General features: G+C 41.2%; 1 protein-coding gene across 3 annotated transcripts in view; it reads left to right on the top strand.

The window, feature by feature from the left end:
• The window catches only part of ociad1 (OCIA domain containing 1), a 49481-nt gene that overhangs the window by 13272 nt on the left and 8906 nt on the right, over positions 1-27303 (top strand). Inside the window, exons 3-7 of one of the 3 annotated variants that reach the window (XM_067987774.1) lie at positions 11184-11429; positions 14228-14281; positions 14366-14413; positions 15061-15190; positions 17632-17843. In XM_067987774.1, coding sequence (XP_067843875.1) covers positions 11184-11429; positions 14228-14281; positions 14366-14413; positions 15061-15190; positions 17632-17843 — 690 coding nt within the window. The remainder of the gene's footprint in view (positions 1-11183; positions 11430-14227; positions 14282-14365; positions 14414-15060; positions 15191-17631; positions 17844-27303) is intronic. The other 2 variants (XM_067987783.1, XM_067987793.1) reach the window with 2 other exon arrangements.

The following is a 27303-nucleotide window of genomic DNA, read 5'->3' as shown; positions in this document are numbered from 1 at the left end:
ATGATGTCATATCGAGTTACATTGAAACTATAGCACAGAAACAGGCCATTCAGCCCAACTGGTCTTTGCTGGCATTGATGCTCCACGTGAGCCTTCTACCTCCCTACTTCATCTAACCCTATCAGGATACCCTTCTATTCCTTTCTCCCTCATGTGCTTACCTAGCTTCCCCTTAAATGCATCTATGTTATTTGCCTCAACTACTCTTGTGGTAGCGCGTTCCACATTCTTACCACTCTTTGGTTAAAGACATTTCTCCTTAATTCGCTATTGGGTTTATTAGCAACTATTTTATATTTATGATCTCCAGTTTTGGACTCCCCCCACAAGTGGAAACATTTTCTCTACGTCTACCCTATCAAACCCTATCATTGTCTTAAAGACCCATATCAGGTCACCCCTTAGCCTTCTCTTTTATAGAGAAAAGAGTCCCAGCCTGTTCATCCTTTTCTGATAAGGATATCCTCTCAGTTCTGGTATCATCCTTGTGAATCTTTTTTGCCAATTCTCCAATGCCTCTATATCCTTTTCTTAATATGGAAACCAGAACTATGCACAATATTTCAAGTGTGGTCTAACCAAGGTTCATACAAGATTAACATAACTTCTTGGCTTTTCAATTCTATCCTTCTAGGAATGAACCCGAGTGCTTAATTTGTCTTTTTTATGGCCTTATTAACCTGCGTCGCTACTTTTAGTGATTTGTGTATCTGTACCCCTGGATCCCTTTGCTCCTCTATCCCATTTAGACTCTTATTATCCAAGCTATATGCGGCCTCCTTATTGTTCCTACCAAAATGCACCACCTCACACTTTTCTATATTGAAATTCATTTGCCAATTACGCGCCCGTTCTGCAAGTTCATTAATGTCCTCTTGCATTTTGACACATTCTTCCTTTGTATTAACTACACCCCCCAATTTGGTGTCGGCTGCAAATTTTGAACTTGTACTTCCGATTCCAGAATTTAAATCGTTAATGTAAATTGTGAACAACAGTGGTCCCAGCACCAATCCCTGTGGAACGTCATTTCCCACTTTTTGCCAGTCTGAGTAGCTACCCTTAACCCCATTCTCTTTTTTTGCAAGTTTTGTAGCCAACTTGCTATCCATACTGCTAACTGTCCCCTGACTCCACATGTTCTGACCTTAGCCATGAGTCTACAATACGGTATATTGTCGAAGGCCTTTTGAAAATCCAAATATCAAATACATTACCCCTGTTTACTCTTTCTGTTACTTCTTCTTCAAAGAAAGAGACATTGCTGGATCTAGTTCTGGGGAATGAAATGGGCCAAGTGGAGGCAGTGGGAGAACATTTAGAGAACAGTGTTCATAGTATCATAAGGTTTAGATTAGTTATGGAAAGGGACAAGGAGCAATCTAGAGTAAAAATAATTAATTGGAGGAGGGCCAATTTCAGTGGGTAGCGAACCGATCTAGCCCAGGTAAATTGGAATCAAAGATTGGCAGGCAAAACTGTAATTGAACAATGGGCTGCCTTTAAGGGGAGATGGTTCGGGTACAATCTAGGTACATTCCCACGTGGGGGAAAGCTGGGCAACCAAAGCCAGAGCTACTTGGATGATGAAAGAGACAGAGTAAGATGAAGCAGAAAAAGGGGGCAAATGACAAATGTCAGGTTGATAATACAAGTGAGAACCAGGCTGAATATAGAAAGTACAGAGGGGAAGTGACAAAGGAAATAAGAGGAGCAAAGAGAGAGTATGAGAATAGACTGGCGGCAAACACAAAAGGGAATTCAAAAGTCTTGTATAGGCACATAAATACTAAATGGGTAGTAAGAGGAGGGGTGGGGCCGATTAGGGACCAAAAAGGAGATCTACGCATTAAGGCAGAGGGAATGGCTGAGGTACTAAATTAATACTTTGCATATGTCTTTATCAAGGAAGAAGATGCTGCCAAAGTCACAATAAAAGAGGAGGTAGTTGAGATACTGGATGGGCTAAAAATTGATAGAGGACGTACTAGAAACACTAGTTGTACTTATAGTAGATAGGTTACCCGGTCCAGATGGGATGCATCCTAGGTTGCTGAGGGAAGTAAGGATGGAAATTGCAGAGGCGCTGGCCATAATCATCCATTCCTCCTTAGATATGGGGGCGGTGCCAGAGGACTGGAGAATTGCAAATTTTACACCCTTGTTCAAAATAGGGTGTAAGGATAAACTCGACAACTACAGGCCAGTCAATTTAACCTCGGTGGTGGGGAAGCTTTTGGAAATGATAATCCGGGACAAAATTAATCGTCACTTGGACAAGCGTGGATTAATAAAGGAAAGCCAGCACGGATTTGTTAAAGGCAAATCGTGTTTAACTAACTTGATTGAGTTTTTTGATGAGATAACAGAGAGGGTTGATGAGAGCAATGCGATTGATGTTGTGTATGGACTTTCAAAAGGCATTTTGATACAGTGCTGCATAATAGGCTTGTCAGCAAAATTGAAGCCCATGGAATAAGAGGGGCTGTGGGAGCATCGATATGAAATTGGCTAAGTGACAGGAAACGGAGAGTAGTGGTAAACGGTTGTTTTTCAGACTGGAGGAAGGTATACAGTGGTGTTCTTCAGGGGATGGTACTAGGACCACTGCTTTTTTTGATATATATTAATGATTTGGACTTGAATGTACAGGGCACAATTTCAAAATTTGCAGATGAGACAAAACTTGGAAGTCTAGTCAATAGTGAGGAGGTTAGTAATAGTCTTCAAGAGGACATAGACAGGCTGGTGGAATGTGCGAACACATGGCAGATAAAATTTAATGCAGTGAATTGATACATTTCAGTAGGAAGAACGAGGAGAGGCAATATAAACTAGAGGGCACAACTCTAAAAGGGGTACAGGAACAGAGAGATCTGGGGGTGTATGTGCACAAATCGTTGACAAAGCAGGTTGAGAAAGCACTTAAAAAAGCATACAGGATCCTAGGCTTTATAAATAGAGTCATAGAGTACAAAGGTATGGAAGTCATGATGAACCAACTGGTTCGGCCACAACTGGAGTATTGTGTCCAGTTCTGGGCACCGCACTTCAGGAAAGATGTGAAGGCTTTAGAAAGGGTGCAGAAGAGATTTACTAGAATGATTCCAGAGCTAAGGGAACATAGGAATAAGAGTCGGCCATTCAGCACCTCATGCCTGCTCCGCCATTTGATAAGATCATGGCTGATCTGTGATCTAACTCCATATACCTGCCTTTGGCCCATATTCCTTAATACCTTTGGTTACCAAAAAGCTATCTATCTCAGATTTAAATTTAGCAATTGAGCTAGTATCAATTGCCGTTTGCAGAAGAGAGTTCAAAACTTCTGTCACCCTTTGTGTGCAGAAATGTTTTCTGATCTCACTCCTGAAAGGTTGGGCTCTAATTTTTACTCCTAGAATCCCCAACCAGCGGAAATAGTTTCTCTCTATCCACCCTATCTGTTCCCCTTAATATCTTATAAACTTCGATCAGATCACCCCTTAACCTTAGAAATTCTGGAGAATACAACCCCAATTTGTGTAATCTCTCCTCGTAACTTAACCCTTGAAGTCCGGGTATCATTCTAGTAAACCTACGCTGCACTCCCTCCAAGGCCAATATGTCCTTCCGAAGGTGCGGTGCCCAGAACTGCTCACAGTGCTCCAGGTGCAGTCTAACCAGGGTTTTTTATAGCTGCAGCATAACTTCTGCCCCCTTGCACTCTAGTCCTCTAGATATGAAGACCAGCATTCCATTAGCCTTATTGATTATTTTCTGCACCTGTTCATGACACTTCAATGATCTATGTACCTGAACCCCGAAGTCCCTTTGGACATCCACAGTTTTTAACTTTTTACCATTTAGAAAGTACCCTGTTCTATCCTTTTTTGATCCAAAGTGGATGACATCACATTTATCTACATTGGGCAAAACTGTGGCAAATGGAATTCATTCACCTAATCTATCAATATCGCTTTGTAATTTTATGTTTTCATCTACATTGCTTACAATGCCACCAATCTTTGTGTCATCGGCAAACTTAGATATGAGACTTTCTATGCCTTCATCTAAGTCGTCAATAAATATTGTGAATAATTGAGGCCCCAAGACAGATCCCTGCGGGACTCCACTAGTCACATCCTGCCAATGTGAGTACTTACTCATTATCCCTACTCTCTGTCGCCTTTCGCTCGGCCAATTTCCTAACCAAGTCCGTACTTTTCCCTCGATTCCATGGGCTTCTATCTTAGCTAACAGTCTCTTATGTGGGACCTTATCAAATACCTTCTGGAAGTCCATATAAATAACATCCATTGTCATTCCCCTGTCCACTACTTTAGTCATCTCTTCAAAAAATTCAATCAGGTTTGTCAGGCACAACCTACCTTTCACAAATCCATGTTGGCTCTCTCTGATTAACTGAAAATTCTCGAGGTGTTCAGTCACCCTATCCTTAATTATAGACTCCAGCAATTTCCCCACAACAGATGTTAGGCTAACTGGTCTATAATTCCCCGGTTTCCCCCTCTCTCCTTTCTTAAAAAGCGGAGTGACATGTGCAATTTTCCAATCTCGAGGGACAGTTCCTGAATCTAGAGAACTTTGAAAGATTATAGTTAGGGCATCTGTAATCTGCTCACCTACTTCCTTTAAAACCCTGGGATGGAAACCATCTGGTCCTGGGGATTTGTCACTCTTTAGTGCTATTATTTTCTTCATTACTGTTGCTTTACTTATGTTAACTTTATTGAGTCCCTGTCCCCGATTCAATATTAGTTTTCTTGGGATTTCCGGCATGCTATCCTCTTTTTCTACTGTAAATACTGACGCAAAGTAATCGTTCAACATGTCCGCCATTTCCCCATTGTCGATGACAATATCCCCACTTTCAGTTTTTAAGGGGCCAACACTGCTCCTGACCATCCTCTTTTTCCTAATATAACTATAAAAGTTCTTTGTATTGGTTTTGATATCCCTTGCAAGTTTCTTTTCATACTCTCTTTTTGTAGCTCTTACTATCTGTTTTGTGACCCTTTGTTGATCTTTGTATCTTTCCCATTCGCCAGGATCTGTGCCATTTTTTGCCTTTTTGTATGCCCTTTCTTTATGTCTTATACTGTCCCTTACCTCTTTAGTTGTCCTTGGCTGTTTTTTTTGGCAAGTAGAGTTCTTGCCCCTCAGGGGTATAAACCGGTTCTGTATCACGTTAAATGTTTCTTTAAACATTTCCCACTGATCATCAGTTGTTTTACCCATTAACAGATTTGCCCAGTTTACTGTGGACGGTCTCTGTCTCATCCTATTGAAGTCGGCCTTACCCAAGTCTAGAATCTTAGCAGCTGATTCACTTTTTCCCTTTCAAACACTACATTGAACTCAATCATGTTATGATCGCTATTGGATAGATGTTCACGCACAGTTAAGCCGTTAACTAAATCTGGTTCATTACTCATTACTAAATCTAGTATGGCTTGCCCCCTTGTTGCCTCTCGAACATACTGCTGTAGAAAACTATCCCGGACACACTCAAGAAATTCACGACCTTTCTGACAGTTGCTAATCTGCTTTTCCCAATCTATGTGAAGGTTAAAGTCCCCCATTAATACCATTATGCCTTTGTTAGACGCTTGTCTAATCTCTGCATTTATACAATCTAGCACTTCAGAGCTGCTGCCAGGGGTCCTATACACAACTCCTACTATAGTCTTAGATCCTTTCCTATTTCTCAATTCAACCCATAAGGTCTCTGTTGGCTGCTTACCTCTCGTTATATCCTCCTTTATCATTGAAGTGATTTCATCTCTAATCACTAAGGCTACTCCTCCCCCTCTTCCATTTTCCCTGTCTGTCCTGTAGACCTTATAACCCGATATATTTAGTTCCCAATCCTGACCATCCTGCATCCATGTCTCAGTAATAGCTATCATGTCGTACCCTCCAATTTGAATTTGAACCTGTAGTTAATTTAATTTATTCCTTATACTCCGTGCATTTGTTATATAGAACTCTTCGTTGGGCCACACACCCCAGCCTGACCTTCAGCTTTGATGCTGGGTTAATCGCCTTACGCCTTCTAGTTTTCACTATATCTGTATTGCCTAAAGTACACTTTCTTTCTGCTGCTCTACACTTTTCCCTTTCACTCGTCCTTGAACAACTGTTTGTACTATTTGTATTGTAAATTTCCCCTGGGTCTTCCCCTCTCTTGCTGCTCTCAACATTACTCCCTTCTGACTTCCCGCTCAGGTTCCCATCCCCCTGCCACTCTAGTTTAAACCTTCCCCAACAGCACTAGCAAACACCCCCGCGAGGACATTGGTCCCGGTCCTGCTCGGGTGTAATCCGTCTCGCTTGTACAGGTCCCACCTTCCCCAGAACCGGTCCCAATGTCCCAGGAATCTAAATCCCTCCCTCCTACACTATCCCTGCAGCCACGCATTCATCCTGACTATTCTCCTGTTCCTATACTCACTAACATGTGGCACTGGTAGTAATCCTGAGATCACTACTTTGGAGGTCCTGCTTTTTAATTTATCTCCTAACTCCTTGAATTCACCTTGCAGGACCTCATCCCTTTTTTTACCTATGTTGTTGGTACTGATATGGACCACGACGACTGGCTGTTCACCCTCTCCCTCCAGAATGCCCTGCAGCCGCTCCGTGACATCCTTGTTACGTGGGTAGTTTACTTTAGTTATGTGGGTAGACTGGAGAAGCTGGGGTTGTTCTCCTTGGAACAGAGACGGTTGCGAGGAGATTTGATAGAGGTATTCAAAATCATGAAGGGTGTAGATAGAGAAAAACTGTTCCCATTGGCAGAAAGATCAAGAACCAGAGGACATAGATTTAAGGTGATTGGCAAAAGAACCAAAGGTGACATGAGAAAAAACTTTTTAACACAACGAGTGGTTAGGATCTGGTTTGCACTGCCCGAGGGGGTGGTGGAGGCTGAATCAAACACAACCTTCAAAAGGGAACTGGATAAGTACTTGAAAGGAAAAAATTTGCAGGGCTACGGGGAAAGGGCGGGGGAGTGGAACTAGCTGGATTGCTCTTGCATAGAGCCGGCGCGGACTCGATGGGCGGAAAGGCCTCCTTCCGTGCTGTAACCTTTCTATGATTCTATGATGATTTTCTGCAATATTTAACTGCCAGTCCTGTTCCTTATCATAGAATCATAGAAAGGTTACAGCATAGAAGGAGGCCGTTTGGCCCATCAAGTCCGTGCCAGCTCTATGCAAGAGCAATCCAGCTAGTCCCACTCCCCCGCCCTTTACCAATAGCCCTGCAAATGTTTTCCTTTCAAGTACTTATCCAGTTCCCTTTTTGAAGGCCGTGATCGAATCCGCCTCTAACACCACCTCGGGTAGTGCATTCCAGATCCTAACCACTCGCTGCGTAAAAGAGTTTTTCCTCATGTCACCTTTGGTTCTTTTGCCAATCGCCTTAAATCTATGCCCTCTGGTTCTTGACCCTTCTGCCAATGGGAACAGTTTCTTTCTATCTACTCTGTCTAGACCCTTCATGATTTTGAATACCTCTATCAAATTTCCTCTCAACCTTCTTTGTTCCAAGAAGACCAACCCCAGCTTCTCTGGTCTGTCCACATAACTGAAGTCCTCATCCCTGGAATCATTCTAGTAAATCTTTTCTGCACCCTCTCTAAGGCCTTCACATCTTTCCTGAAGTGTGGTGCCCAGATCTGGGCACAATACACAAGTTGTGGTCGAAGCAGTGTTTTATAAAGGTTCATCATGACTTCCTTGCTTTTGTACTCTATGCCTCTATTTATAAAGCCCAGGATCCCGTATGCTTTATTAACCGCTGTCTCAACCTGCCCTGCCACTTTCAATGATTTGTGCACATATTCCCCAGATCTTTTTGTTCCTGTAACCCTTTTAAAATTGTGTCCTCTAGTTTATATTGCCTCTCATTCTTCTTACCGAAATGTGTCACTTCGCACTTCTCTGCATTAAATTTCATCTGCCATGTGTCTGCCCATTCCACCAGCCTGTCTATTTCCTCTTGAAGCCTATCACTAGCCTCCTCACTGTCCACTACACTTCCAAGTTTTGTGTCATCTGCAAATTTTGAAATTGTGCCCATTTACACCCAAGTCCAAGACATTAATATATATCAAGAAAAGCAGTGGTCCTAGTACTGACCCCTGGGGAACACCACTGTATACCTTCCTCCAGTCTGAAAAACAACCGTTTACCACTACTTTCTGTTTCCTGTCACTTAGCCAATTTTGTATCCATGCTCCCACTGCCCCTCTTATTCCATGGGCTTCAATTTTGCTGACAAGCCTTTAATGCAGCACTGTATCAAATGCCTTTTGAAAGTCCATACACAACATCAATCGCATTGCCATCATCTACCCTCTCTGTTACCTCATCAAAAGTCTCTTATCAAATTAGTTAAACACGATTTGCCTTTAACAAATCTGTGCTGGCTTTCCCTACTTGTCCAAGTGACTGCTAATTATGTCCAGGATTATTGTTTCCGAAAGTTTCCCCACCACAGAGGTTAAACTGACAGGCCTATAGTTGCTGGGTTTATCCTTGCACCCTATTTTGAACAAGGGTGTAACATTTGCAATTCTCCAGTCCTCTGGCACCACCCCCATATCTAAGGATGTTTGGAAGATTATGGCCAGTACCGCCGCAATTTCCATCCTTACTTCCCTCAGCAACCTAGGATGCATTCCATCCGGACCGGGTGACTTATCTACTTTAAATACAGCTAACCTTTCTAGTACCTCCTTTTTATCAATTATTAGCCCATCCAGTATCTTAACTACATCTTCCTTTACTGAGACTCTGGCAGCATCTTCTTCCTTGGTAAAGACAGATTCAAAGTACTCATTTAGTACCTCGGCCATGCCCTCTGCCTCCATGAATATCCTTTTTGGTCCTTGATTGGTCCCACCCCTCCTCTTACTACCTGTTTACTGTTTACATGCCCAACATGGTATAACTATGTATCAGTTATCTCCACCACATCTGGCTCCTCGCTATGAATTATTACCTGCAGTTCCCCCCGTTTTGTTTCGGATGCTGTGCCCATTGCTGTACAGGCAATTTAATTTGTTTTTCGGAATTGTTCCCCTCCCTTTGTTTTTAACAGTCATTTTGTACTTATGTCCTATAACTGTTATTTGTTCCCTGACCGTTTTATCCTTATTCCTTAACCTGGTCTGACCTTTTACTCTCATTTCCTATTTCTTTTTTCTTCAGGCTTATGTTATCTTCACCAGATCCCTCCCAGCGTCTTACTAGTTTAAAGTCCTAATGACAGTTCTATTTATCCTTTCCCCGAGGATACTGGTCCCATTCCGATTCAAGTGGAACCCGTCCCTGCAGTACAGCTCCTTCCTGTCCCAGTACTGGTGCCAGTGTCCCATGAAATGGAACCCCTCCTTCCCACACCATTCTTTCAGCCATGCATTCACCTACCTGATCTGTTTATCCCTATGCCAATTAGCACATGACTCAGGTAATAATCCCGAGATTACCACCCGTGAGGTCCTGCTTTTTAATTTAGTTTCTAACTTCTGATATTCTCTTAGCAGGACCTCCTCCCTTTTCTTCCGTCTGTCATTGGTTGCAATGTGGACCATGGCAACTGGATCTTCCCCCTCCCTTTCCAAGTTCCTCTCCAGTTGATCCAAGATATCCTTTACCCTTGCATCAGGTAGGCAACACACCCTCCTGGACTCTCAGTCACAACTGCAGAGGACGTTTTCTATCTCCCTGATTAGCGAATCCCCTATGACTAAAATCTTTCTGTACTGCCTCCTGCTCCACAGTGCCATGGTTATCTTTCTGGCTGTCCTCCCTGCAGCCTACATCCTTATCCTCACAGGTAGAAAGTACATTGTACCTGTTGGATAGGGCCAGTGTCTGCGGGACTTCCTTCTCCACCTCCCATTGGTTCCCTTACCTTGCTGAGCTATGTGTCGGAGTGTCTCTAACTCGCACTCCAGCTCAAGGACTCTTAGCTGGAGTGACTCAAGGCAGAGACATATACTTCAGATGTGGCAATCTGGGACAGTCTCACTATCCACAAACTCCCACATATCACAGTCCCGACACACAACCTACATGGCCATTTCTAGTTTTTATTTATCTCTTTGTTAGTATTAATTTAATTCTAGAACTAATAGAAACAATTATGGTCTAGATTATATTTAGATGGATTTTAACTTGATTATAAATTAATTAGTAATTAATTATTAATATTTACTTATTTAACTATTTATATTTTATAGTCACAGTATGTATAGTTAATTAAAGACTTAGATTAATTTCCTCGGGTTCCCCCCACCCTCTGTGCTGACTATCACGTCACCTTTTGAGAATCTTGCCCTCAGTTTGTTTAACTGCTCTGGTTTCCTTCTCTTTTTAACTGTTAGTTAAAAAGCCTTAAAGCTAATGAATTACAAACATGCTAACTACTAAAAACACTATCAACCTAAACAATATCCACTAAAAACACTTACCAATAAACTTACACTGACTTACCCTAGGCGCTAAAGGATATTATGCTGTTAATAATTAAGATAATAAATTAAACAATTAGCTCTAACTCGTTGGCTCCGCCGCTTCCCACTCTGTGCTCACTATGACGTCACTTTTTGAGTTTCCCCACTACCACTCTCGGGTTTTGTTTAAATCTGCCGCTCTGGGTCTCCTGATAGGCTCTGCTGCTGAAAAATATGTTTATTTTTATTGTTAATATATTCAGTGTCACCTGGCAGCTGGAGCAGTTTTTAAACAGTCCCCAGTTTAAACTCCAATAAACCGTAATTAGCCCTGCCCAATTTGATAACCTGTTTATCTTTCATCCACTTTTTTCTTTCCCCCCCCATTGAATTTAGAATTGTGTAATATTTTCTGCTGCAATTAAAATGAACTGGTAAATGTTCAATTTGTAAATAGTAGTAAACCTGTATTTAACTCTAACAGCTGCAATAGTGTTTCTATTTTAGAGGATTCCAGAGGACAGGTTGTCAGCCTTGGCTGTGGTAGCACTCGCACCTTTGAGTCAGAAGGTCATGGGTTCAAGCCCCACTCCAGATGCTTGAGCACATAATTCAGGCTGACTCTGCATTGCCGTACTGAGGGAGAGCTACACTGTCAAAGGTGCCGTTATTCGGATGAGATGTTAAACCGAGTCCATGTTTGCCTTCTCAGATGGACATAAAAGACCCATGGCACTGTTTGAAGAAGAGCAAGGGAGTTCTACCGGTGTCCTGGCCAATATTTATCCCTCAACCAACATCACTAAAACAGATTATCTGGTCATGCCGTTTGTGGGACCTTTCTGTGCAAATTGGCTGCCGCATTTCCCTACATTACAACAGTGCAACAGTGGCTACAATTCGCTTGGCTGTAAAGCGCTTTGGGACATGCTGAACTTGTCAAAGGCACTACATAAATGCAAGTCCTTTCCTTCGTTTCCTCTTTAAATCATCCTTGATTTTTCACCTCAAGCTACCACTGGAACTTCAATTTTTTTTAAAGGAGCGTACTACCAGGATAGGGGTGGTTTATATTTTGAAAAATAATAATGACCCATCTCCAACATACATCCTTTTAAATAAGATTGATTTTTGTTTTGAAAAACAGTCACTTTTACGATTGCATATTTGACGTCACTGTGACTGCAGGTCTTCCCTGAATCTCTTTTACAGTAAGTCTGGCCGAAGTTAGTGGGGAAACATAGAAAAAACATAGAAACATAGAAAATAGGAGCAAGAGTAGGCCATTCGGCCCTTTGGGCCTGCTCCGCCATTCAAAATGATCATAGTTGATCGTCTAATTCAGTACCCTGTTCCTGCTTTTTCCCCATATCCCTTGATCCCTTTAGCATTAATCTCCATCTCCAAAGTAAACTTTTAAGCAAAATGAAAGCATATTAAATATTTCACATGATTAAATGTACACAGAGTTGTCTTTTTTTTGTATCTTTTAATATCTTCATTAAAGTTTCTAAATTTAAATTAAAATTCTTCAGGTGCTTTACAAATCATTTTCAAACACTAAATCTGGGTAGTATTTCATATTTAAACTATTACCACATGCATAATTTTAGAGAGAATAAGTTAGACAAAGATAAAGAAGGAGATAGATGGGGAGTGATCTGAAAATTTATCAGTTAGCAAATAGGCTACCTCATTCGTGTTCATATTTAACCCCTGCTTTGTGAAGCTAATTTCGTCACCTGTGTTATTCAATTGTAACGTTTTAATTAACTACAACTGTTTGTTATACAATAAATGTACACTCAGCATCCACAGCATTTTGCATTTAAAATCAGCATCAGGTCAAGAACTGGGCTGACAGCCCAGGAATGCAGTCATTTCCCACCCCCCACCCAAGTGCTCTTGAACCCCATTCAATCCTTCAATGCTGTCAGTCTCTAACTCTTCTCAATGTTGCCAATTACTGAGCATCTGCCTCTTTTTTTATCCCCCCCAGGAACATCTCCCATTGCTGTTTGACCCAGGCTTCCCTCAATGCTCCCAGATTCCAACCCCCTTCAATGTTGCTGGACCCCAAGCCTCGCCCCAGTGCTCCCAGACACCCCGGAAGTTCCTCTTCAATTATGTAAAATCTCAAGACACTCCCTAGCCCAGCCCCTCCTAGTGTATGCACATCTTGCAGACCTCCCCCTTAAATTCTGAGACATGCCCTGGGATCCTGTGCCTTCAGTACTGACAGCCCGACACTTCCCTGCCAGATTGCTGCTGTACCCTAGAACTTTTCCCGGTACTACCACCTCTTGTATGCCCCAAACCCAGCCATCCACCATCGGTACTGATAGATTGGGGTATTTCCTTCCACAGTGTCCCAAATCTTTTTAACCTCCCCTATTACTGCCCGAACTCCGGAATCAGACAGTAAATTAAATCCCACGTCCTATCTCCCCAGTGCTACCAAATCCAGGTTCCCCATCCGCAGTGCTACCATATCTCAAAAATACCTGCCAATGATGCCAAAGAATGAGAGGTGATCTTATTGAAACATATAAGATCCTGAGGGGACTTGAAGGGGTAGATGCTGAGAGGATGTTCCCCTTGTGGGAGAGACTAAAACTAGAGGACACAGTTTAAAAATAAGGGGTCTCCCATTTAAAACGGAAATGAGGAGAAATTTTTTCTCTGAGGGTCGTGAGTCTGTGGAACTCCCTTCCCAGAGAGCGGTGGAGGCAGGGTCACTGAATATTGTTAAGGGTGAGTTAGATAGATTCCTGATTAACAAGGGAGTCAAAGTAGGTAGACAGGAAAGTAGGGTTGAAGTCACAATCAGATCAGCCATGATCTTATCAAATGGCAGAGCAGGCTCGAGGGGCCGAATGGCCTCCTACTGTTCTTAATTTGTATGTTCGTACGTAGCCCAACAGCCTCTTCAAATAAGTGCTCTAAAATCCCACAATCCCGTCCCCATAATTGCTGAACCCCACATACTTAACTCCAATCTACCATCTTCATGTATATCCTGAGTTTAGAAAGGGAAGAGATAAAAGTCAAACACATAGGTAAAGGCACTCTTGGTTTTCATGCAAAAATGAGCAGTCACAGAATTTGATCTCCAACACAATCCAGATGACTGAAATTTGACTTATTCAATCACCATAGTTCATTGTGTAATCATTAGCATAACACCCTACTGTCGCAAAACAGCATATCTTCCGGCTCACCTGGAGCCAACAACCACAGGAGTCCTGCTGGTATTGTAATAAAAGTTATTACAAGTTATTTCAATCTCATTTTAGGGTTTAGATTCCAGTTATAAACAAGGAGTGAAGCTCGGTAATTAATGACATTGGAATCCCTCAATAAGATTAGTATGTTGTAATCATTCCCAAAGTCCATTATTTTCTAATGATTCAGAAAATTATGTTTTTTTTAAGTGTCAAATTGTCATCACAATGGTGTGTATACTCGGGTCTACTGTGAACGGATGTAGATTACCCAAAACTATGTTCACTTTAAAAGCCTTCCTAGAGAAGAAACCTTTTCTAGCTTCTCTCTCTCCAGGATTCAAACCCAAGTACAAGAGGTGAAGTCACTGTTTTAACAAATTGACTCCCCCAACCCTTGCTGTAGAAGTATCTTAATAATTTTATTGCATTTTTTTTTGAATCACTAGGTAGAGCCGTAACTTTTGAGAGACACTATTCAACAATACAGTAATTCGGGTTAATTACCACTTTGTTTGAATGTTTTTTACAGCACTGCCTTTTTCCGGGATGAGTATGCTAGTAACTCAAGTCCTAATCTCTAGAGGTAATTTTTAAATAATTAACATTTTTTTGATTAAAATTATTGTACTCATAATGATTTCATATAGTTTTTGTACTTCCTATTTAGGAATCCTTTCTACTTCAACTCGATTTGGATCCATACCTAAAGTTGCATGTAAGTGAATATTCATTTCTTAAGCAATAGAGAAACCAACTTGAAGCTAATACACCTTCTTGATCTTCTAAGTCCCCTGGTTGTAGAGGAATTTTCCTTACTCTCTGGTGGAAGCAGTTTTTTCCTGATGAAACTATTTCCAGTGGTGTAAAAATTTTTAAATATTTTAATTTTTTTTCTGCACGTGAGGTACATTTTCACTATCAAAGAGAGGGAAGTCTGGACTGGGTCTAGATTATTTTTTGACTTGGTATCTGGATCAAGCACTCCCAAGTTAGGTATGGACTTGATGCAAAGTAAAGTTTCTGCTCCTCTTCTCCGATAATTGGCTTAACCTCAGCACAGTGAGAGCCAGCAACTCGCATTGAGTAGGCTGTTAGACGAATCAATGTATGGCAAATGAAAAAATATTGGGGCAACTCAGCAGCTATATTGCAAAATTCAAGGACCCTTACTTGTAGATTGAACAAGGAGGGACATTAAGATCATATGCAGAAATATCTGTTTGCGGTATCTTGCATTGCCAGCCATAATGTGGATCAAATATTTGGAACACTAGTCTCATTTTGGGTGGGAAGAAAGCTGGAAATTGAAAAACCAAAGTTTAGAAATCTTTTAAGAATTTTTTAACTGCATTTCCTTCTCAGTTGCTGGTGTTTGTGGTTACCTGGTAGGAAAATTTTCCTATATGAAGACGTGCCAGGAGAAGTTCATGAAACTGGAGAATTCGCCACTTGGAGAAGCTCTACGGCAAGGACGTAGAACATTCCCACATCAGTCAGTTTCAGTTATTTCGTGTTTTCCAGTATTTTTCATTCAATCAATTGTTTAATCAAAAAAAACTTTGTATGTGTATTTTAGAAAAATAATAGTCTGCAATTTTCAGTTCATACTAATTAGAATGAAAGCAAGATAACCCTATAACTTCATAGTTATGAAAACAGATATCTAACGATCTTTGAGTTGCTGGAACCTCTAATTCATGATTGTGGTGCAAGTTAAGACCATTGAATACTGTTTCCAAGGACTGCATGATACCTATGTGATTCTGTACAAAATATTACAATGCACTTGATGGGGCACATGAAATCATAATTAAATGGCATGTAGCCAATGTCCACCCTAAGGAATTAATAACATACAGATTGGAATGCAGAATGTTACTGCACTGTGCATGCCTAGGTTAAGGGTAGAAATGGTTTGAGGTTAGTAAATCTAGTTAACTGTTACTACCCGAATTACTTTTAGCTACTAATGTACATGACATTAAATGCACTCCGCCATAAAATGGCTTATTTTTAAAGAAGCAAATAGCACATTAAACTATCTCTCTTATAAGCAGGGGTATAATTGTTTCACTGTGTTATGGTCTTAATTGGCAGTAATGCCCAAATAGTTTCTACTGCTATGCCTTGTAGGGCAATCACACTGAACATTTTGTATTCCTGCAAAGTGTTTTTGGCTTTGCAGGAATGCTAAAGGTGCAGTATAACTACAGCCAAACCAAGTTTGGGATTTGCTTCAGGTATTAGACAGCCTTAGAGAAGTAGTTTCACACAGTGCAGTATAATTTTTAAAATTCCAAGTTGATCCACTGGACCACGTTTTATGCTATTAAAGAGATGATAGCACTGCCCACTCTTCACTAACATCAATAGTTCCACTGGTTAGCAAATCTATTCAAATATGCATGTGCAAAGATCTGAGGGGTAATTTTAACCCCCAAAAACAGGTGGGTTGGGGGTGGGTGGGAGGTTAAAATAATAGCTTTTTGGAACGGGACCGCATCCTGGCTCCAAAGTGCCCACTTCCGGGTCTGACCCAGGTTCATATGGATGCGTGCGCACACCTGACACCCAGAAGTCCCTCCCCCACTTAAAGTCAGCGGGCCGATACTTAAAGGGGCAATGTACCTCATTGAAATAGTTGCGGTACTTAATTTTTTGTGCATTAGAAAAGTAAAATAAATTTAACTTGCCATCGCTCGACTCATGTCAGGTGAAAGCAGGTGGGAAGGGCCGGATCTGTGAGGTGAGTGCCTTTATTGCACTGCTTGTGGGCCTGGAGGAGCAAGAATGCTTCATCCAGGCCTAACAAACTCATCCAGCGTGACAAAACTCCTTGATTGGACGACCCCCCCCCCATCCCCGATGCTGGACCCCACCCCCGCCCTCCATATTTTTCCAGGGGTCATGATCTCTTGCTCCCTCCCGCCTCCTTTCCCTTCTGACAGGCAGCCAGCCTGTCAATCCGGCTGCCTGGCACGTGGGAAACCTGGAAGAACAAATACTTGCCTTCAGTTGAGTTGCGATCGCAGATTGCGATACACTCATTTGACTTCCGGGTTCCCCACGCGAATATCTAGCAACGGGCTGCGTTTCTGGCTCCCAGTTAAAATCATGCTCCTGCTATCCCCTGACAAGCAGGTAGTATAACTGGTACTATTTCGCACTGCTCTTAAAGCAGGCACCACTGCAGCATAAAACTCAGAGCTTTTCTAACCACTATCTTGATAGTTTTCTGATGGATATGAATATTGTTTTATGAGGAATATGAACACAGCTCATGTTTTTGGCACCTAAACATTTGGAGTACATTTCCTTCCACTTGCTAATTTGCCAAAAAAATGCCAAAAAAGTAGATATGAGTTTAAAGCAAAGCCTGCCAGAGCACAACCTGCCCACGGAGGTCCAAGTGTAAAAATAGAAATTAGATGAATTGGTTACAAAAATTATTTTGTAAATTGGGGAATTAAACTAATGCCACCTCCATTCATAGGTTTTACTGCTGAAACTCAAGCGTAATCTTGGAATTAAATGTCTTGCGTGCTGACCTGATTTGGATTTGTGAATATTGATGTGTATTTTTAACTCTGGTGAATTTAGGGCTAGCTGTGGAATTTTGCTCTTGGTTGCAATATGACATAAAATCATACAAATGAATGAGAAATACTTAAGTGCATTTTAAATCAGATTATGCTATTGAATAGTTCCTCTGGGCTACACTCTAACATTAAAAGTGAGTGTTTAAAGGAGCGTCATTAGCCTTGTAATGAAGAGAAATAAATATCCAATGTGATAACATAAATTATGCCGTGAGAACATGGCAACATGTGTGGTGTCATAATTACATCCCTCCTGTAGCCTCTTTTTTTTCTCTTCCCCCACCTCCACAAGCCTAACCACCTAGAGGTAATAAATGTTCATTTCATGTTGCAGACATTCATATCAGAAGTCCGAGTTTGCTGACAGCACTGTGCAACATCAAGCATTACCTTCCTCTTCCAATTTCCAACCTGAAGCATATAGCCCTTCCTCCTACTCTGATGATTACAGCCAAAGTGACCGCTCTATGTCCAACTATGATTCCGTTCCATTCAGTTCTACGCTCAGTGAGTCGGCTCCTACAGGGTTTGTTGACACCCCAGGAGGTATTTTGTATGTTTTTGCCTTTTGCAATAATATATTCTTTTGCAGCGGATTTTTAAAAAATAGATATACTTAATGATCGCTCACTAATTTAAGTGAGTTGGATTCATTGTAACCTTTAAGATTGTTCTATACTTTAGCAAAGTATTTCTCTTGTGTAACAAGGCTACTTTTTGTTAATTTTGTCAATTATTTAAATTTTGTGTGTAATAATAATGTGAGACATCGTCATCCGCTTTATGGCAGTTTTGTAATGCAGAACTGCATCAGCATACGTGCCAATCTACAAAACTTTGAAAATTTAACAGCTAAATAAAAAGCTGACAACTCAAAAAAAAAATACAACTGAAAAAACTAGCCTTGATTAAAGGACTATGTCCAAGGGGACTGAATAAATTTGATTTCTTTTAATACATTGGATTTCAGAATTTTTATCAGTGCTTATTTTCGTGTGAAAACTCATACCAAAAGCCTCAAATATGACGTATGAAAAGTAGTAGTTACTATGGAGATGCAGTGGGACATGCACATATCATGATTTAAGCTGAAGCTATATTTTTTTGCAGTAGTGGATTTAGAAATTTTTGAAAGGGAAAGTGAATTCTGATATAAATTTATTTAATGGTTGGGTCTGATGGCATGCTCCTCCAAGAAATATTTGTTTTTTTAATATACTTTTTTAGTGCATTTTGAATTGTATTGTGATTCAGCATTTGGAGACAAAAAATGCTGCTGTAATGATTTTACAGATGTGTTTAGGCATGTATATTAAAATATTTTCAGAATTTAGATTCACTTTTTAAAAAAAAAACTCAATACCCCAGATTTCAGATCTCAAGGCCGATTCATGAAGGTGGTCTGTTCGTAATGAGGCAGTTTTCACTAGGCTGCAGAGTGGATGCTCCATTACCTCCTCCAATAGACTACCAATATCAAGAACCTAGCAATGATGTTTCTCACTCGGTTAAATAGCTCTGAGAGGCTATGCAAGCACTTTTACATATCATGAATGCTAATTTTTAATTGAAGTGATTTCTTGTGGATTAAATGCCTTTTTAGCACTAACGGCCTTTTTATTTTGTTATGTATCAATAGAAAATGCTATGTAGTTACACAGGAAATCAAATATTTTCTTTTAACTCTAAACCATTATTCGTCTTTTGATTGATATTCTTATTACCTCTGAGAAGAGTTTTTGCTCTAAGGAGGTAAAATGCTGAGATGCATGGCTTATTAGTTCAATCTATGCCTGGAGTTTCCCTCAGTTTTAACATTGTTATACCCATATTGGTCTTGGTGCATCTGGTCTGTTCAAATTATATAATTTGAAATTGATATTCAATAATTGACATGATCACATTTGCTGTGTCTACTTGCTAAATTATTTAAATATGATAACTGATAAATCTCATATTTGTTATTTTGGTGAATCCTTGAGCAACTGAGGGCAAAGATCTTGAATTCACTGGCTTTGGCTGAGAGAAAGCAATCTCACCAACAATAAATTGTAGTCCTCCAGAGAAACTTCCTTAAGGCTTTACTAACAGATTTCAATATAGCACGGAGTGTCTTGCCAAGGCATGGTATTGCAGCTAGAGCAAAAACCCATCATCTCTATGACAAACAGGGTTATTGCCCTTCAGTACGCTACTTACTTTGCTTGCAACACTGGCCCCAAGTTTGTAAATTCACACCACGATACTTTGCACGCACAGAAGAGATAAGTCATGTGGTATTATGAGGTGAACTTACAAGCCCCGAAAATGAGCAAGCATTTCAAGCATCACGAGTGGCGCCAATGGGCATCTAAAACTCTGACTGCTCATGCAAAACGTGAGCACTTCACAACTAGGTATCAGGAACTGGTTCTTCTTGTGATTCAGGGTCCTGGTGCTGTAGAATCAGCTACATTTATTTTGCAAAGCATAATTCCAGAGCAGCTAGAATCTGGTCACATTATCTTTTCAGTGGTGGGGAAGCTCCATATGAACCAGAAAAACTACTTTCCTGTCCTGTGGGCTACACTCAGTCCTTTTGTTTAGATTGCCATTGGGGTGATGGTGCTTCAGGAAGTGCCCTCATAAACTCTCCCTCTGGTTGGTCTTTGGATCCTGCAGAGGCAACGGAAATGGCTTCATCTTCCAGAGGCAACAGTACTCCCTGGTTTACCACCTGCTAACTGCTTTGGAACTAGCTTTGGCAGATGCACAGTAACATAACTGCGCAATCATTATACTCTCTAGCCACCAAGGACTTGCATTCTAATTTGATTTTAAAACCTTGGGTTCCTGGGACTTCACTAATTATATATTTTTTTAATGTGGTAGCACATTGTTTCAGTCACTCGGCAGGAGTTCGTGTAAATTGACCTTGTCCCCAACGATCCAGGTGCTGTACTTCTTTTAGAATCTGCTCTTAGCAGATGTGCATACCCAATGATTAACAATTGCAATCATCTGTTCACTGGGTTTAATGTTTTGTGCAATGCTAATAAAAACTCCCTTTGAAATGATGGCTGTTAGACCCTAAAGTAACTAATATATTTATTGATGATTAACTAGTGAGATCAAGTACATACTAAAAGTGCAATGTGTAAACACATATGTGAAACCCTGTAGAGGGTTGATTACCCTTCATGAAAACATCTTATTCATATAAAAGTCTTGAGTAAATATTGAATGATATTCTGCTCCCAAATAACACATTTAGCCTCTTTTCCTCCCCTGTTGCTAAAGTCTTTTATTACCCACAAACTGTGTCTGGACAATTCAAATAGCTGCTTTTCAAAAAATTTCCAATACTGTTTAAATCCACTTCTAACCTTCTTGGGGATCATATTGCACAGCTATTCATTTTCTTGATGTAGTTTTCTAAACATGTTCCACATATTTCATACATATCCACAAAGGTCAGTGTCGCCACATACAGTTTCAAATATTCGAACAATCAGTTTGCATGATCACATCAAATGCACTTTAAACAAACTTTCCTTTTAGATCAAAGGTAACCTGCTATATTACTTCAAGGAAACGAGCACATTTTATCTTTTGAAATGCTAACAATATTATCTTTAAATGACTCTAGTAATACCACTTTTATGGTACTGCGCTACAGAGTGTAAGATTGCAGCCTTTGCTTCCTATTCACTTATGCTGACCTATACTCGGGGCCCCTGAGTGCTGCAGCTCTTCGAGGCCAGTGTATACTGCTACCCCAACCAAATTCTGCGGCAAGAAAATGTTGATTCGACAGCAGGTCTGTCTGTAGCACATTACTAAATGTTCTAGACTTACATTTTCTTAAGTATAAAAATAACAGCCATTTTCATTGTGTAACACGCCATAAAATTAAACATGAAATATAATTACAATTATTAAATCATTATTACAATCAAATATTAAGTTTTAAAAAGTGGAAGTAGCAGCAATTTGAATTTAAAAACTGAGCCACTTGTATCTTTAAAAAAAACTGAATATAAATTTCATTACGCAAGGGAATAAAAAAGATTTCAATACCAGGTCCTATTAAACATAACATTAAATTATTTACCAAATTAAATCACAACAAACCACTAAACTACAAAAAAAACTGACCTTACGAGAGAAAAAAATAATCTTTTTAACAACAGAGCAAAAAAAAAGCAACTAAATGCTCTTCCAGGTTATCCACAGCTTGCGCTAAAGTCCACCTAAACAGTGGAACTAGCTGGAACAGCAGGGCTCTGTATATCCAGGAAGCAGGCCTCCTTGTCTTGTCCTTCTGTTAAAATTCATGCTAAGCCTCCTCAATGGCTAACAAAAGGAGGAACACTTCTCTGCTGTACAGCCATCATTTTCAGTCAATTTTTGTTACCCACAACTTCCTTTTTTATAAAAAACATTTTGACCAATATGAGAGCAACATGATGGGCCAATCGTGGTCAGGGAAAGGGCTGCAGAATTATGGAAAATTCAGGGCCTTGCCTATGCTGGCTGTGGAGGTCTTATTTCCGGTTGTATTTCAGTGGCAGTGGGCCCTGAGGGCAGGTGGGGGAACAGAGCCAGCAGGCCTTTGTCCAGGTGTTTAGTAACTGTAGGCACTAATGATGGGCAGGATGGTACTGTACAGCAACAGGCCTATGGCTGATGTTCAGTGGGCAGCGGAGAACCTACCAATAAATGAGAAGGTGAACGGATCAAGATCATCCAAAACACTCACTGAAAACGCTTTTTTTATTTTAAAAAGATCTCCAATTTTATTTTTGCAGCAACTGAAATTTCTATATTCAAAATAACTTCTGTGACTGACATAAAGATGATATATTCCACAATAACATGATTAAACTTACATAACATAAGAAATAACAGCAGGAGTAGGCCATACGGCCCCTCCAGCCTGCTCCGCCTTTCAACAAGATCATGGCTGATCTTCGACCTCAATTCCACTTGCCCGCCTGATCCCCATGTCCCTTGATTTCCCCTAGAGTCCAAAAATCTATCTCAGCCTTGAACATATTAAATGACTCAGCATCCACAGCCTAAAGATCCACAACCCTCTGAGTGAAGAAATTTCTCCTCATCTCAGTCTAAAATGGCCAACCCCTTATCCTGAGACTATGCCCCCTAGTTCTAGACTCCCCAGCCAGGGGAAACAACCTCTCAGCATCTACCCTGTCAAGCCCCTTCAGAATCTTATATGTTTCAGTTAGATCACCTTTCATTCTTCTAAACTCCAGAGAGTATAGGCCCATTCCACTCAACCTCTCTTCATAGGACAACCCTCTCATCCCAGGAATTAATCAAGCATATCCTTCCTTAGATAAGGAGACCAAAACTGTACACATAACTCCAGGTGAGGTCTCACCAAAGCCCTTTTCAATTGTAGTAAGACTTCCTTACTCTTGTACTCCAACCTTGGAATAAAGGCCAACATGCCATTTGCCTTCCTAATTGCTTGCTGTACCTGCATGCTAACTTATTGTGTTTCTTGTACAAGGACACCCAAATTTCTCAACACCAACATTTAATAGTTTCTCACCATTTTAAAAAATATTCTGTTTTTCTATTCTTCCTACCAAAGTGAATAACCTCACATTTCCCCACATTATACTTCATCTGCCACCTTCTTGTCCACTCACTTAACCTGTCTATATCCCTTTGCAGACTCTTTGTGTCCTCCTCACAGCTTACTTTCCCCACCTAGCTTAGTATTGTCAGCAAACTTGGATACATTATTCTTTTTTATTTATTCCTGGGATGTGGACATCGCTGGCAAGGCTAGCATTGCTTGCCCATCCTTAATAGCCCTTGAGAAGATGGTGGTGAGCCGCCTTCTTGAACCACTGCTGTCCCTGTGTTGAAGGTTCTCCCACAGTGCTGTTAGGTAGGGAGTTCCAGGATTTTGACCCAGCGACGATGAAGGAACGGCGATATATTTTCAAGTCGGGATGGTGTGTGACTTGGAGGGGAATGTGCAGGTGGTTTAGTTCCCAAGCATCTGCTGCCCTTGTCCTTCTAGGTGTTGGAAGTCACGGGTTTGGGAGGTGCTGTCGCAGAAGCCTTGGTGAGTTGCTGCAGTGCATCCTGTGGATGGTACACACTGCAGCCACGATGTGCCGTTGGTGGAGGGAGTGAATGTTTAGGGTGGTGGATGGGATGCCAATCAAGCGGGCTGCTTTGTCCTGGAGAGTGTCGAGCTTCTTGAGTGTTGTTGGAGCTGCACTCATCCAGGCAAGTGGAGAGTGTTCCAAGGTCATTTATGAAGCAGCTGAAGATGGTTGGGCCCAGGACACTGCCCTGAGGAACTGATTGGCTTCCAACAACCACTACCATCTTCCATTGTGCTAGGTATGACTCCAGCCAGTGGAGAGTTTTCTCCCTGATTCCCACTGACTTCAATTTTACCAGGGCTCCATGGTGCCACACTCGGTCAAATGTTGCCTCGATGTCAAGGGCAGTCACTCTCACCTCTGGAATTCAGCCCTTTTGTCCATGTTTGGACCAAGGCTATACTGAGGTCTGGAGCCGAGTGGTCCTGGTGGAACCCAAACTGAGCGTTGGTGAGCAGGTTATTGGTGAGGAAGTGCCGCTTGATAGCACTGTCGACGACACCTTCTATCACTTTGCTGATGATTGAGAGTAGACTGATGGGGCGGTAATTGGCCGGATTGGATTTGTCCTGCTTTTTGTGGACAGGACATAACTGGGCATTTTCCCACATTGTTGGGTAGATGCCAGTGTTGTAGCTATACTGGAACAGCTTGGCTATAGGCGCAGCTAGTTCTGGAGCACAACTCTTTCAGCACTACAGCTGGGATGTTGTCGGGGCCCATAGCCTTTGCTGTATCCAGTGCACTCAGCTGTTTCTTGATATCACGTGGAGTGAATCAAATTGGCTGAAGACTGGCTTCTGTGATGGTGGGGATATCTGGAGGAGGCTGAGAGTAATCATCTACACCTACTCTACTTCACTTCTGGCTGAAGATGGTTGCAAACGCTTTAGCCTTGCCTTTTGCACTCACGTGCTGGTCTCTGCCATCATTGATGATGGGGATGTTTACAGAGCCGCCTCCTCCCGTTAGTTGTTTAATTGTCCACCACCATTCACGACTGCAGAGTTTTCATCTGATCCGATGGTTGTGGAATCGCTTGGCTCTGTCTATAGCATGTTACTTCCGCTGTTTAGCATGCATGTAGTCCTGAGTTGTAGCTTCACCAGGTTGGCACCTCATTTTTAGGTACGCCTGGTGCTGCTCCTGGCATGCTCTTCTACACTCCTCTTAGAACCAGGGTTGATCTCCTGGCTTGTTGGCAATGGTAGAGTGAGGAATATGCCGGGCCATGAGGTTACAGATTGTGCTGGAATACAAATCATGGAAGCCCAGTTTTGAGCTGTTAGTTCTGTATCTATCCCATTTAACAATGTGGTACTGCTGTACAACACATTGGATGATGTCCTCAGTGTGAAGACGGGACTTTATTTCCACAAGGACTGTGCAGTGCTACCCTCGGTGCTTCCTCAACATAGAGGAGGGCGGTCTCCTTGCCCACGTTTGACCTGATGCCTTGAGATTTTATGGGATCCGGAGTCAATGTTGAGGACTCCCAGGGCTACTCCCTCCTGACTGTATATCTCTGGGTGGTCTGTCCGGTTTTATTCATCTAATGACTTTTTGTGGCGAGATTGTACAACTGGGTGGCTTGCTAGGCCATTTCAGAGGGCGATTAAGAATCAACGACATTGCTGTGGGTCTGGAGTCACATATAAACCAGACCAGGTAAGGATGGCAGGTTTCCTTCCCTAAAGGGCATTAGTGAACCAGATGGGTTTTTATGACAATCTGGTAGTTTCATGGCCACCGTTACTAATGCTAATTTTTTTATTCCAGATTTTTATTCAATTGAATTTAAATTCCCCAGCTGCCATGGTGGGATTTGAACTCGTGACTCCAGATTATTAGTCCAGGCCTCTGGATTTCTAGTCCAGTAACATAACCACTGTGCTACCATACCCCGTTACACTCGGTCCCTTCATCTAAGTCATTAATATAGATTGCAAATAGCTGAGGCCCAAGCACTGATCCTTGCGGCACCCCACTAGTTACAGCCTGCCAACCTGAAAATGACCCATTTATTCCTACTGTCTGTTTTCTGTCCATTAACCAATCCTCTGTCCACGCAAATATATTATCCTCAACCGCATGAGCCCTTATCTTGCATAACAACCTTTTATGTGGCACCTTATCGTATGTCTTTTGCACATCCACTGGTTCCCCTTTATCTAACCTGCTAGTTACATCCTCAAAAAACCCTAATAAACTTGTCAAACACTATTTCCCTTTCAGAAAACCATGTTGACTCTGCCTAATCATATTATGATTTTCTAAGTGCCCTGTTACCACTTTCTTAATAGATTGCAACATTTTCCCGACAACTGATGTCAGGCTAACTGGCCTGTAGTTCCCTGTCTTCTCTCTCCCTCCTTTCTTGAATAGCGGGGATACATTTGCTACCTTCCAATCCACTGGGACCGTTCTAGAATCTAGGGAATTTTGGAAGATCGCAGCCGATGCATCCACTAACTCTGCAGCCACCTCTTTTAGAACCCTAGGATGTAGGCGGTCATTCCAAGGGATTTTATCAGCTTTTAGTCCCATTAGTTTCTCCAATACTTTTTCCCTACTGATATTAATTACTTTAAGTTCCTCACTCTCATTAGCCCCTTGGTTCCCCATTATTTCTGGTATACGTTTTGTGTCTTCTACTGTGAATACAGATACAAAATATTTGTTTAACGTCGCTGCCATTTCCTTACTCCCCGTTATAATTTCTCCTGTCTCGGCCCTAAGGGATGAACGTTTACTTTTTCTACTCTCTTCCTTTTTACATACTTGTAGAAGTTCTTACAATCCGTTTTTATATTTCTTGCTAGTTTACTTTCATGTTCTATTTTCTCCCTTTCTTTGGTCATCCTTTGCTGGTTTCTAAAACTCTCTTGGGCGAATAAGAGTAGTAGGTTTACTACTCTTCTTGGTAATGTTATAGGTATCTTCTTTTAATCTAATACTATCCTTAATGTCTTTAGTTAGCCATGGATGAACCACTTTTCCCGTGGAGTTTTCATTTCTCAATGGAATGTATATTCGTTGAGAATATTGAAATATTTCTTTAAATATTTGCCATTGCTTATCTACCGTCATACACTTAAATCTAATTTCCCAATCTTCCTTAGCCAACTCACCCCTCATACCCATGTAATTGGCTTTGTTTAAGTTTAAGAATCTAGTTTCTGACTTAAGTACGTCACTCTAGAATTTCACATTGAGTTCACTCATATTATGATCACTATTCCCCAGAGGATCCTTTACTGTGAGATTACTAATTAACCCTGTCTCATTACACAATGCAAGATCTAAAATAGCCTGTTCCCTGGTTGGCTCCATGACGTATTGTTCCAGGAAACTGTCTCGAATGCATTCCATGAACTCATCCTCCAGACTACCTTTGCCAATCTCATTTGTCCAGTCTATATGAAGATTAAAGTCCCCCACAATTATTGCATTACCTTTGTTACAAGCTCTTGTAACAAAGGTAATGCAATAACCTATAGGGGGCCTATAAACTACTCCCACCAGTGTTTTCTGCCCCTTGTTATTTCTTATTTCCGCCCATACTAATTCTATTTCCTGAACTTAATTATAACAGTGGTCTTTTGTGTCTTCAACTACCTTAAATAATGTTTTACTTGAAAGCTTGACCTCTCAAAAACCTGAGTTTAGACTTTATTTCCAGCAAGAGCTATGACTCTTCATTGAAGACTGATCCTGCAGTCTGAGCCTGTGCAGTTTTCCAGGATGCATCAAAAGCATTTTGTTAGAATTCTGCAGCACCTCAATGTACATCACTGGCTGTAAAGGACTTTGGGAGGTCCTGAAGTCATGAAATGCACTAATATAGGAACAGGAGTAGGCCAGTCAGCCCCTCA

The sequence above is a fragment of the Heptranchias perlo genome, chromosome 1, assembly GCF_035084215.1.
Source record: "Heptranchias perlo isolate sHepPer1 chromosome 1, sHepPer1.hap1, whole genome shotgun sequence".
NCBI lineage: Eukaryota > Metazoa > Chordata > Chondrichthyes > Hexanchiformes > Hexanchidae > Heptranchias > Heptranchias perlo.
The sequence above is the reverse complement of the archived record's forward strand: the minus strand, read 5'-3'. Positions and strand labels throughout refer to the sequence as shown.